The following is a 12,868-nucleotide window of genomic DNA, read 5'->3' as shown; positions in this document are numbered from 1 at the left end:
TTTTATAATTTTAATTTCAGAATCAAAATTTAACGAACGACCCCTCAAAAATGGATCATTTAAATCCCTTAGACAATTGGGCTCTCAAGACCGCTGTAATTAAGGGCGAACTCCGTCCTAATAGTAAGAAGGTTTGACCTTCAAATTTTCCCTTCCGTTATTTTAAAATTTGCCTGCTCATACTTTTTTTTGATAGTGCACTGTCCTTTTTCTTAATTTGTTAGTAAGGGCCTTTTTTTTATTCATCATTCACAAGGGAACTCTCGAAGCATCAACTCTTTATGTTGTAAAAAGGAGAAACATTGATACGTGAATTGAAACAGCAAGACGTTACCCCAAGATAAGGCTGGGCATTGGTTCGGGCCACTGCTGGGTACCCGGTACCCGGCCCAAGAAAAAGGGACCCGGGCCGGCTCGATAAGCTCGATTCAGATCCGATATTTGGTTTTTTAATTTTTATTAATATATATAATATTTTATTATAATTAATTATATTTATATATTATTTTATATTTAAAAATACTTTTTTTAAAAATTTAATTGGACCGGGTCCGAACCGGGCTCTGGTTTTTTGAGTCAAGCTGGGTCCGACTTGTTATTGGGCTGGGCTGGGCTGAACCAGTCCGATACCTAGGCTTACCCCAAACACCAAAAGCAAAACTAGTATCCTTTAGGATTTGAAAGAAAGGTAAATGTTTCAACTCTGATGGTAGGATGAATTACTCTTTACTCTCATTTGAAAGAGCAATTTTCATTTTGCTTTCTTTATTTTCTTTTGTTTTGTTTAGAAGTTTTGTTTTCATAAAGAAAAAGCTTTATTTTTTCAATTTTTGTCCTTATAACCAGGGAGGAGGTTACTATTTCTTTTTCTTTTTGCAGCAATTTCATTTTTTGGCTCTCAATATTTACTTGAATCAGCTGCACATGCAGATTAAATCAGTTTTTTCAATTTTTTTTATCATGATCTTCACAATTGATTTAAACAAATGGAAAAAGAAAAAAAAAGAGGAATAGCAAAGGAAAGGACAAATGAAAAGATGATAATCACCAGAAAAACATAACAAGTCCATGTGATTTGAGAGGATGATAAGGTTTGGGAGGCAGGAGGATAGGCGCGCCACCTAATTCACTCAATAAATGTGACAGCCAATATCTTCGGAAACACCTGCCATCTTAGTGCCCATAACACATGCGCACCCCCCGCTCACACCCAACTAGAATCAGACAAGTGTAAGCGCCACACCGCGGCCATACCTGACCTTTTCCTTATCTATTTATTTATTGATTTCATACATGTGTGCTTGCATCTTATCCATTCTCAATTAGAGTGCGTTTGATTATCTTGGATCTTGGACATGAAATGATAAAAAACTAAGATGTTGGATTCAAGGATCTCTTCAACTCTCTATCATTTCTAACAAGGGATTCAAATCTTTTGTTTGGAAATGCAAGGATTGCACCATACATTTGTGAACTTTGTACCTTGAAATATACGGATCTTAAATTCTTGAGGTCCATGCATTTAAGACATAAGAGTGATCTCAAATTCTTGGTTCTCAAATTCGCAGCTAAATCAAGCGATTGAATCTGGGATTCAGGCTAAGCAAAATGCCCCCTTAAAGCAGGCAATTAATCACAATTATACTATATTATCCTTTTATCATGCGGGACCTTCCTCGACATGACACCATAATACTAAAGAGGAAACCAACAAGCAATTACATAGTGATAAGGCAAAGAAGTAGCAGAAAATTTCTAGTGGATTCTAAATGGTTTCAAGTCAAAACCAGCAATTTTTAGTCAGAAAATTTTCAACAATTTAGCAGAATTGGTAAAAAAAAGTATATTATCTATATTGGTTGTATACAAATGATAAACAAAAAGTAATATTTAAGGTATATATATATATATATGTACCTTTTTTCTCAAGAAAATATTGCAAGATTGTTGGTATATGAAGCCTTAAAAATTGAACAATCCGGTCATGAATGTGTGAAGTAGCTGCTTAAACAGTCAACTTTTTCTTACTCCAACACTGAAATGTTAAACTATCATTAGTGCTAATCCTCGCCTGAGTTAAGCAGGTTTTGCGCTTATAAAGACCGATGTATGAAATTTAAATTTGGGAGATAATGAATTCGTTGGTAGAGAGTTACAGAGAGCGAAGAGATTGACAAAGGCAGGTTGTGCAAAGTTCACGAAATTGTGAGTTCAAAAGGAATGCACAACAGTATTCTGAAGCTATGGAGAGTGTTTGGTAAAAATAACATTATGTTCTTAAAATTGTATATTCTCGGTTCAGAAAGTATAATAGAATTAACCAATAATTGATTATTAAACTTGAGAAAATATTTATAATTACTTCATGTTTATCGAAATGTTTTGAATCAGTGTTTTGTGAAAATGTTTCTCAAAAAGCAGAAAGATCTTCTGCGGGAGGCCTTCTTTTGCTTGGCTGCGGTTAAAAATCAGATTAGCAGGGAAGCTAGAAAAGGATTCGCTAATTGAGGTTGGAAGTGATCTTAATTAGAAAGTTTCTTTGTTTTGTTTTATTTTTTAATTTTTTAAAGTTCATTCTCTCTCTCTCTTTGGAGGCCGTGGCTCATTTCAGCTTGGTGGCGCATTTGGGAGGAGCGCAACAACAGAGTATTCAGAGACACATTCTCTTCGCCAGATTCTGTGGCTCGTCTTATGCAAGGGGATGTCCAGTTTGCCATTCGATTGAAGCGCCGCTGTCCGTCTGCGGCTGGGTGACTGTGCCGCTCCGTCTTTCCTCTCTCTCTTATTTTTCTGTGCATTGTATTGTATATTTCTTTTTCCTGCTTCTGTTTTTGCGGTTTGTTTTTTGCGGATTGTTTTTGTACCTAGGGGACCTCTTGTCCCCAAATTTTGTTATATATTCTCATTTTATCGGCTCTCTCTCTCTCTCACATGCGCGTATGTGTGTGTGCACACACACACACATTAGAGAAATATATCAAAATAAATTAATAATATAGAGTTTAAGGCATTTTTATTTGATTAAGCACAATTCAGGACCTTTTCTTAGCATCTAGGGCCCAAAGGCGTCAGTGCTGCTTGATGCTTTCGGTCAAAGCACCAAAACCAACCTTAGTTGAGAGAGCATCTTTCGCTTTATATATATATATATATATATATATATATATATATATATAAAAAGAAATTTTAAAGTATGTCACATTTTTTTATTCACTATACAAGGGTTATACAGGACTCGTTTTGATAGGGATGACTAGTTAAACTGATGGATATCATATCTCAAGGGCTCACAATTTGTATGTTCAACTGATGACTTAAATTTCTGAGTTTTTCAACTAAAAAATGTTGCAATTTGCAAAGGCTTATCCTTCACAAAAGTAGTATACTGGTACCTCCGTAGATCTACTTTGGGAAGCACGCATCCAAATAAAATATAACTGCCCACATGGAACCACAGATACTAGGAGAAAATCTCCACCATTTATATATATAATAAAATTCTTTATGGAATGCATCCACCATTGATGGTCCTGGTCCTGGGAATAAACCCACCCAGCTGTTAGACCATTATAAATTTATGGTCAAACCTTACATGACTTCCATCCTTGCTCGAGCACGAGACTGAATCTTGTAAGAGTAAACATTTGCAGGAAAATAGGGCGCGATTATACCAGCACTAAGTGGGTCTGGACAACAATCTTTCTAGCTCGGCTCGAGCTGAGATTGGACCAAGCTCGAACGTAAAATATTCATGGTTGGCAGCTCTAACCGATGACTGGTAAAGCTTGTGATGGATTGAAATGAGAATTTGTAAGACCACCAACATCTCCATGAGTCTCGCTTGCCGGCTAAGCCGATCCGTTTAAGTTCTTTAATTTGAAAGATGATTAGAGTGGACCTCTGATGCAGGGAGAACGATGAGTGGTGGATTGTTAGCCTCCGGTCACCCGAAAAAATGATTAGTTTTCCATCTTCAATGAGATTTGAAAAAGTATTTCACATGAGAGGAGACAACATCACACCTCTAATTCTTTGTGAGCTCAGATTGTTAGAGCGTTTCTTTGGTCTCCATTTTTTTTTTACTTGTTCTGTTTCAATGTTGTCTTTATGATGCCAATATATATTCATGATATAAAAAAAGATGGATTCACCATTGCGTGGGAAAAAAACTGGATTCAATTTTATTTATGGCAAAAATATGTTTTACATGCTTGAGTTTGTAACAGAATAGACATTGTAATATTATATATATATATATGTGTGTGTGTGTGTGTGAGAGAGAGAGAGAGAGAGAGAGAAGGCTTAACCATTATAAAAAAATATCAATCCTCGTTAAAAAAAAAATACCATCCTTATTTTGAAAGCAACTGTTCAAATTATTAGGCCAATTACTAATTTTTTTCAAGCGAGCAGAGTTGATCCCACCAGCTCAATAAAGGCTGAAACATCCTTTTCCCCCATTCCCATAGGATTCGGAGCTGTTTGCGGTGCCTCGAGATGATGCTCTCATCAATTTCTTTTCTCTTTTTTGCAGCACAAAGAGTTGACACCACGAGAAATTAAGTGCCCTACTAGCCCCGGCTCCTCCGTTGCTCCAACCCCCTTGGAAGATAAAACCAATTGCTTATTGGTAAATACAAGACCACTCAAGTAAAAGACAAAAAATCATAAAATTTGTTTCGGAAAACTACTTAATGTGTTTACAAATACTAACTTTTTATAAATCATGTTTTATTGCAAATTATTTTTGTCTACAATTGATCTTTTCTACTACCAAAATTGTGATATTATAAAAGCCATTCATTAGTTAAATTCTTATTAAAATAAAAAATAACTAATTCAATATATATTTCTCATCAAATCACTCTTAAAATTATATCTATAACGTTAGGTTGCAGGAAAAATATTTTAAAAATTAATTTGAATGTGCGTGTTTTTTGTCATACTACTTTTACCAAGGTTACTTCCTTTATGCCTGAGGATATTTTTACATGTTCCTATCTCGTACCTAAAATTAACTACAATCTATTATATGAATAATTTTCTTACAAAACACTTCTCTTATTTATTCATCTCTTTAATAAATTAGGTCCATTGTGTACAACATTGTACGTAATAAAAGTCGGAGACCTATCGACCGTTTACCTACCGGAATTAATGGATCTTGAAAAAGACATGGTTCTAAAACACTTTTAATAGGAAACATTACATCTTCCGTTCAAGAGTAGTTTCTCGGTGGCCGTAAAAATCAATAATCATATACATTTTTTAACTACATAAATTATGATTCTTCAAACCTAAAAATGTAAAGAATTGTGACCCATTAACTTAAAAATGCATCAAACTCCTTTTCTTCTACTAGTATTGAACAAGCTAACAGCCCAATCCTATCAAGCAAATAATTTGCATTACATTTAGATCGTTAATTTAAAAAGAAAGCCAATCATAAGTACTAGAAACTTGCATCAAATATTAACTTTTCCTCATACACTGCTTTTCGAATCTCACCATCTAAGATATTTTACCAACATTGGCTTCTCTCTCTACTTTAACCACCGTTGCTTATATAAACCTTGCTAGGTTCCAACGAAATTATTAATACGATATCTAACTCAAGAAGGGCAAGCAGAATATATTTGCGACCAAGGTTCCAACTCCCCACAACTTTTCAGTACAGATCGACAGACAGACACACACTCCCTCTCCAGGAAAAGAAGAACAGTAATTTAACTGTACATGGTCAATTGGTCACACCTCATTCAGTGGCAGAACCAAGTTTCATCTTTCGATTCATGACATGAATTTTTTTTTTACTTTATGATTAATGAAGCATGCCCAGAAAATTTGACAGAGAAATCTAAAGATGACAACTACACACCTTCACATTGCTCCATCACAACGAAACAGAGATGACAACCAAAGTATTTTCATCTCTCTGGAACCATTGAAATATTCCAGAAATAGACTACAAAATCAAAGGTTGTTGGTTGCCAAAGAACGAAATTTCAGTTCCCCTAAAACAATCTTAAGAAGAAAAATTCAAGGCCAAGCATTGATTCACATTTCTCTTTCAAAATTGAGCTCCCATGAGAAGTAAAATAAATTTCGTCCTCTGTTTTCTTGTTCATCTCTTTGTTTCTTTTTTTTTTGATAGAGAAGCAATTGGGTGGCACCAGTGGGAATCGAACCAGAGAATTCTCTTGAGTTTTCAATTATCTTCAAGTTAAATTCTGGTTTAACTTGAAACATAAGAAAGGGATGCTCTTCCTTCTTCCTTTTTATCATTTATAAGTGAAGCTGCCATTGTCATCTTACATGGTCGATGAACAAAGAAAAGAGAAGAAGATGAAAGAAAGGGGAAAAAATAGCCACTTCTGTGGTTTCCATATAAATTACAAGAGGGAAGAGTAGAAAATTGAAAATTAATTAAGGCAAAAACCTGTCCGGGTCGTCTTCTCTGGACCGAAGCCCTTGTTCAAGACCCGCGCCGCCGGCGCCGACGGAGGGGGGTGGCGCAGGAGCAGCCGGAGAGCGATTCTCCGGCAACCCACATCTCTCGCACCTCCGGCCGGCGGACGGAGGCTGGGGAGCCGGCTTGTCGGCGAGGATGTGGCGGCAGGAGGGGCAGGAGGAGTGTGAGGAGAGCCAGGTGTCGATGCAGTTGAGGTGGAAACAGTGGGCGCACTGGGGCAGGACCCTGATCTGCTCGCCGGGGAGGAACTCCGTCAGGCAGATGGCGCAGTCGGTCGATTTGCCGGCGTTGGAGTCGAAGGCGACGACGGGGAGCGCGCGGATCGCCTTCTTCTTGAGGCCCTTGTTGGCGGAGGGGTCGGGGATGCCGGCGCCTCCCACGCCGGCGCGGCGGAGGAAGCGACAGCGCCAGGCGCAGCGGGCCATGAACCCCAGGCCGACGAGGCAGATGAGGGTGCAGAGGAGGGCAGCGAGGATGACCACCACGTCCGAGTCCACCGTCCCGTCTGCTGGCGCCCCCTCCGAGGACGACGACGGCGCGTCCAGGAGGCGCCGGTTGTGCGTTACTAGCGAGCTCGGCGCCGACACCATCAATGAACACACAGCAAGAGAGAGAAAGACGGACAGAGTGATGGGGAGGAGAGTTCGGTTTATAAGGAAAGGGCAGCTTTTTAGAAAAGAGACGGCGACGGTGGATAGTTTTGGCGAGAGGGGGAGAGCGTGAGGATGGGAATCTGCGGGCTCCCCCACCTTCTCTCTCTAGTTTCTCTCTCTGCTCTTGAAATTACTGAAATGCACCTGAATCGTTGGTCAAGGACAACCGAAGGCCCACTTGGTTGTTTTTCCTTGGATCATTCTTCGTTTCAAGAAAATTTCAGCTGACGACCAAGTTTTTACGATAATCTCGAATGCAGTACTCATTCTTGAACTATTCCATTAAGCGCCACTCGTTCGCTGCAAAGAGAGAATACAGACAAAGACTCCGAGCAAAACGCAGCTTGCACCAGTAAAACCATATGACCATGAGGCCTTTTCTGGAATTATGACGAAAGAAAGTCAAAACCCAAAGTTTTTTTTTTTGTGATTTTTCGTTGGAATTTTCGCACCAATTGTTAGTAATCGTGAATCTCAATGTAGTGAGATGTGAGCAAAGATTACGGGGTGGAGTAGATGTACCTAAATTCGATTTAGGATTTCATATCTCATGCATTGAGAGCGAAGAATTAAGTTAGTGCAGTGGACAGGGCGTCGGCTGCCATCACAGTGATTCGAGTTCGAATCACACATTGCAAGCCAAAGGATGTAGACAGATGATGTCGTGGCGGGTAGGGAATCAACGTGAATTCTCGTTCTCGTTGATTGACAACATCCTTATCAAATCTGTTAATGTTGATCTGACCCATTTGCTGTCGATTCTCTAGTTAATGTGTTTGGTCTCTACTTAAAATTGGCAAATAAAATCGGACCCTTCTTGTAATGCCTTGACCAAGGATTAATTAATTTGTTGGGTATTAGTTTTAAAGTTTTGAGTGAGTAAGACTAGTATTTCATTATCATTCGATTAAAACTCATCTGCTTACTTTTACTTTGGATGTTTCGAGACGACGCTTTCGCTATACTATAATAGAAGTTGACGCCATAAAAGCTCAAAACAAAACCGGCCACCTATTAAATTTCTTAGTCCATTGCGTCAGCCCCTTCAAAGATTATTAGATTCTTAAGATTAAAGACATAACTTGAACTGCAAGTCCATTCATCTATCTTTGCTTATCTTTGCTTCAGTTTTCAATTTGACAAGGAATCCATTTACTTCTTTATTCTTCCCCGAAGCGACTCAAACTGCTTGAAAGAGAAACCGTTGAACGTGTTTTGAAGTAGAGCATGAACATTTATTACTGGTCGCTGAGCTTTATTAGAAGGACGGACGGGTCAAGTCGAGCTTCCGTGATGTCATTCTTCCCGGCGACCGCCACCGGAGGAATCGACTCCAATCTCATGAAGGAAAGATGCTTCACCTCTGTCCACTGGTAACGTGTCGGGCTACAGATCATTTTGTAGTTGACGGAGCTCAAGAACTCAAGCCGTTCGATACACCTGGCAAGTGTTGTAAAGAGAATTTGTTTTGATACCCGCGATATCAAATCGGAGGTTGATGTAAGATTCTTTTTTAGGTGGAACTTATATTAATAATAATAGTTTTACCACTATATGAAAAACAATTTAGGATGTTTTTGAGTGACATTTTCAAAATCAGGTTTTGGAGGTAAAGTCTGATTTTATCTCCAAAATCATGTTTTTTGAGTGTTTCTTAGTCATCAAACTTACAAAAACCCAGTTTTGATAAAAACCTGGTTTACATAACTTGGTTAAAAAAAGTTTATAAAATTCATTAAAAAACTTGATTTTCATAAAACCTAGTCTTTACAAAACTGGATTAAAGAAGGGCGTCATCCAAACACCCCCATGGTATCTTCGTTTTATGGCCAAAACCTCATATTTAAGGTTGAATGAGAGACCTGATCTTAAAGAGGACATTTGATTGCCCCTAGTTTTAAATCATTAAGATTTGAGATTCATATATTGAAGATGGATCAGAACCTTCTCCCTCTGATATTAAATCTGATAATTTCCCAATGCAAAAAGGTAAAAAAAAAAATGGTTACCTGATCACAAATACTAAATATTCCCAGAAAATTTGGTTCTCTGATCACAAACTTCTAGAAAGAGAGAAACCACCGGTTAGAGAGAGAAAGAGATCCAGGACCGATCCTGGGGCTAACCAAGCGGAACCATTCTTTGATGTTAACCTAAGAATTTCGGTCATTTATTATTTTTTGTTAAAAAAAAAAAAGAATATGATGATCATATTATATTAGCAAATAACATTTATCAACTGGTAAATAGCATGCTTTTCATATGTTAACCTCTGGTTTCTTCTTATGGTCATTCAATGTGAGCGGGACGAAGACCTACAAGCTCGCAAAGACCCGAAGCTTCTACCCAACCATTTGTCTCATCGTATTTCAATTATTTAGTAAAGTATTGATTTAGTGAATTATTGGCTTTTGCACCAACCCCAACCTCAGGTGGTGGCCTGTCTATTGCCATTAAACATCTTAGTAAGTGGGTGATAGCTAGTACACCTACCCAAATTCTTTACTTATTTTTAAAGACCAAAAAAGAAAAATTGAAACATTATTGATGTGAATATTTGTCTCATATCTACAACAAAAAAAGAAGCGACGGTTAAGATCTTAAAACATTTAAAATGTAAAATGAACACAAATAAAGCCTCTAGGCAACACCAAGTTCAATTCAATTGAATCGAGCTAAGCTCACATTCAAAGTTGTAGACTCATAGTTAAAATCCTAAGATCCATCTACTACCATCTGACTCATTGCCATTTGGATCCTTCTTCGACATCAGATTCCGAACAACCTGATCCAGATTCAATTACATTTTCATAATTAACTATTACGATTCGAATCGTATCCGTTCGAGTCGCTCCCTTTTGCGAGAAATTATAATGAGATTTGAACCCATGACCAGCAGTCTACTAGACAAGAGGCCCTTCTCAGAGAACATCCATCTTTCTAAGCCTAGCCACCTGAAGTAGGTGTGCCCACTGTAGATATTTCCTCAAGTTGCATATCCCTGATCAGAGTACAGAGCAAACAGCCAAGTTGAAGCACCAAAAGGGCGCCGCTAACTTTCCGCAAAGCTGCGGAAATTGGACCTCGGAAAAGAACATTCCAACCGCTAAAGCACTCTGCTGGTCCGGCACTGACACTGAGAGGCGAAAACCAGGGGAGCGAATGGTTTCTTAGGAAAATGACAAACCCGGAGCGGTTTTTCACAGGAAAAGGGACTTTCTTTCTTTGGAGGCTGATAATCATTTTCCATCTTTGAAACCTTTGTGTTATTCTGTTGGCAGTTGAACCAAATGCTGACTCTCTCTCTCTCTCCAGAGGCCCCACACCTTTTCTTCTTTCAGAATCTTCTTCTCCTTTTTCTTTCATATGGAACAAGTAATTCAAATCTTTAAGAAATTTGATCACTCTAGTTTAAGGAGCAATATTCAAATATTTATTTGTTCTATTGTTGACCTATCATGGAGATATTTATTTTCCAACTTTTTCTCTTTCTCATGTCTCAATTATTAACCTATACTTCTTGATATGCATCAGAAAGAACTCATGGTATTACTTTTCTAGCTACCACACACCCCCACTAGCTCACTAAAGCCTACACAAGGCATGATTTGTTCCCCCTACCATGAGATCAGTTGTTATCTTCTCTCCTTTGCTTATGAGGCTCACATATGGCCCTCCATCAACCATGTGTACATGGTCCCCATGGTGGATTGAGTTGGTCCCTTCTCACCCAATTGCGGACCAACACCTAGGCACACACTTTCCGTGGACGCCGCCGAAGGCCGGCACATGCTTGCGTGTTTGGTTCCCGGCCAGACTTGTGTTGATCATTCCCTTGCGCCTCGACTTCATCGTGGTCCAGGTGGCTGTCGTCCATGGTGGAGTCGGTAGCCCCGGTCAAGGCATGGTGTTGACCGAGCGGCTTGACCTAGTGACCTCCTCCACTAGGTTGGCTCCGCGGATAAGTCACTTAGTGTGGAGAAGAGACTTTTAGACCCACTTTCTTTTGGGCATTTAGTGGTGCAGATCTTTTTGGTCAAGACCACATGAGCCATGTTGATGCTTTAGTTCGGCCGCTTTCATCTATCAAAAACATGCCCATCTCTTTCCTTCAGATGGGAGATTTTGTAGGCCAATCAGATTTTCAGGACCAACCTGCTTGAAAAAAGTTGATATGGAAAAAAAATTAATGAAATGTGACATTAGATCAGAATAAACTTCAATTTTAATAAATATCAGATTCTGATTCAGTTTCAAATAAAATATCCTATATAAAATAACCATACATTTTGAAAAGTCGGTTTCTAATATACCATAATGCAGTTTGGAATTGCCAAAACTACAAGCATGACTTGGATGGGATTCGGATTATAAATTTAAAAATCGGATTTGGAATGGTATAATTTTTTTTTTTGGGTATTTGAATTTGAATTTGAATCTAAATATGTAAAGATCTGACAGTTCAGATGTATAAATGGGATATCCAAATCGAATCTGACTCCTTGACATCTCATTTACATCTCCTTCCCAACCAAACACAAATCGCTTCCTATGCATTCAACCAGATGATATATCTCCTCTGTTCATCTGTTCTTTTTCTTGGGTATTTTGGAGCAATTTTTCACGTATGTTTTATGATGAGATTAGGTTGATAAGTCAGCACCACATTTCTCTTTCAAGAAGTAGGCATCTCCCAATTATTGCATCCTTTTGTCTATCATCTTTGTAGTAAGATACCAGTGATCCACATTGAGAGATCTTTGGCAAAAAGCCTGCACCATCTCTGCATAGATAGTGATTGCATTTCCAACAAAATATTTCCACCAAAAGTATGTATGTGGAGTAGATACCATAAGGTCGCATAGAAAGGGACCCAAAATCTTCCAAAAAGCAGCTGCAACAACTAACACAGCAAATTTTTGGCATACAAAGCAGACCTAATCTTTCTGCACTTTTTATTTTTTTTTCTCCAGGACCTGTTTGCATTGGTGACATGCCTCACTTCGGGCAGAGAATGTCGGCAATTTACATCTTCCCTTCAAACGCAGGACGGCACCATGAATAACATTTCCAAGCCATCAAATTTGCACTAAGGTGGTGTTTGATTGCAGGAACAATTGTGTAACTACATGTTGGAAGGAACACTTGTGTGAACATTATAGAAGTATTGGCCTTGTCTAAGTAAACGGAATTAAAGCTTGTTCAAAGTTTGGTTTCACATTAAGAAATAAACCAAACGCCAGCATTCTACCGCGGATGAAAGGCTGTTTTTCTGACATCGCGGGACACACGGAACAGTCGTGCTTCATATTTTTGTTTCTTTTCTGCAATGGCATCCACTTTCAGAGCACAAGCGTTCTCCTAAAGCTAGTGTAACTCCAATGGTAGAGGCCCTCAGAGAAGCAAGCGGGGTGGGTTTCCATGTGAGCTAGGCAATTGCAGTTGGATGTAAAGCCTCGAAATTTTCCTTTGGGCTCTCACCTGTCACCAGCCATGGCCAAGCCCAGAAAATGATCACTCTGTTAAGGAGGAGGTGAAACGATCGAGAGCCACTAACACTGCTTACATGTGGAAACTGAGTTTTCCTTGGAAAGCTTCCAGAAACCCGTCTCTCGTCATATGAAAAAAGTTCCATCTCCTTATCTGTGAACAAGCTCCGTCATTACAGTTCTATTTAAAACTCTTTGACGAGTTCTTTTCAGTCAAAGAACTTGTTATTTTTTTTATATATTTTTAACGTTAA

The 12,868-nt window shown here is 38.6% G+C and overlaps 1 protein-coding gene across 1 annotated transcript; it reads right to left on the bottom strand.

Moving 5' to 3' along the window:
• Positions 1-6,178: 6,178 nt before the first annotated feature.
• On the bottom strand, positions 6,179-7,155 carry LOC116248217 (RING-H2 finger protein ATL74-like). Its single transcript, XM_031620877.2, has one exon. It carries the CDS (start codon positions 7,060-7,062, stop codon positions 6,427-6,429), a length of 636 nt encoding a protein of 211 aa, XP_031476737.1. The 5' UTR covers positions 7,063-7,155; the 3' UTR covers positions 6,179-6,426.
• Between the last annotated feature and the right edge of the window lie 5,713 nt (positions 7,156-12,868).

The sequence above is a fragment of the Nymphaea colorata genome, chromosome 2, assembly GCF_008831285.2.
Source record: "Nymphaea colorata isolate Beijing-Zhang1983 chromosome 2, ASM883128v2, whole genome shotgun sequence".
Lineage (NCBI taxonomy): Eukaryota > Viridiplantae > Streptophyta > Magnoliopsida > Nymphaeales > Nymphaeaceae > Nymphaea > Nymphaea colorata.
This window is presented reverse-complemented; position numbering and strand designations above follow the sequence as displayed.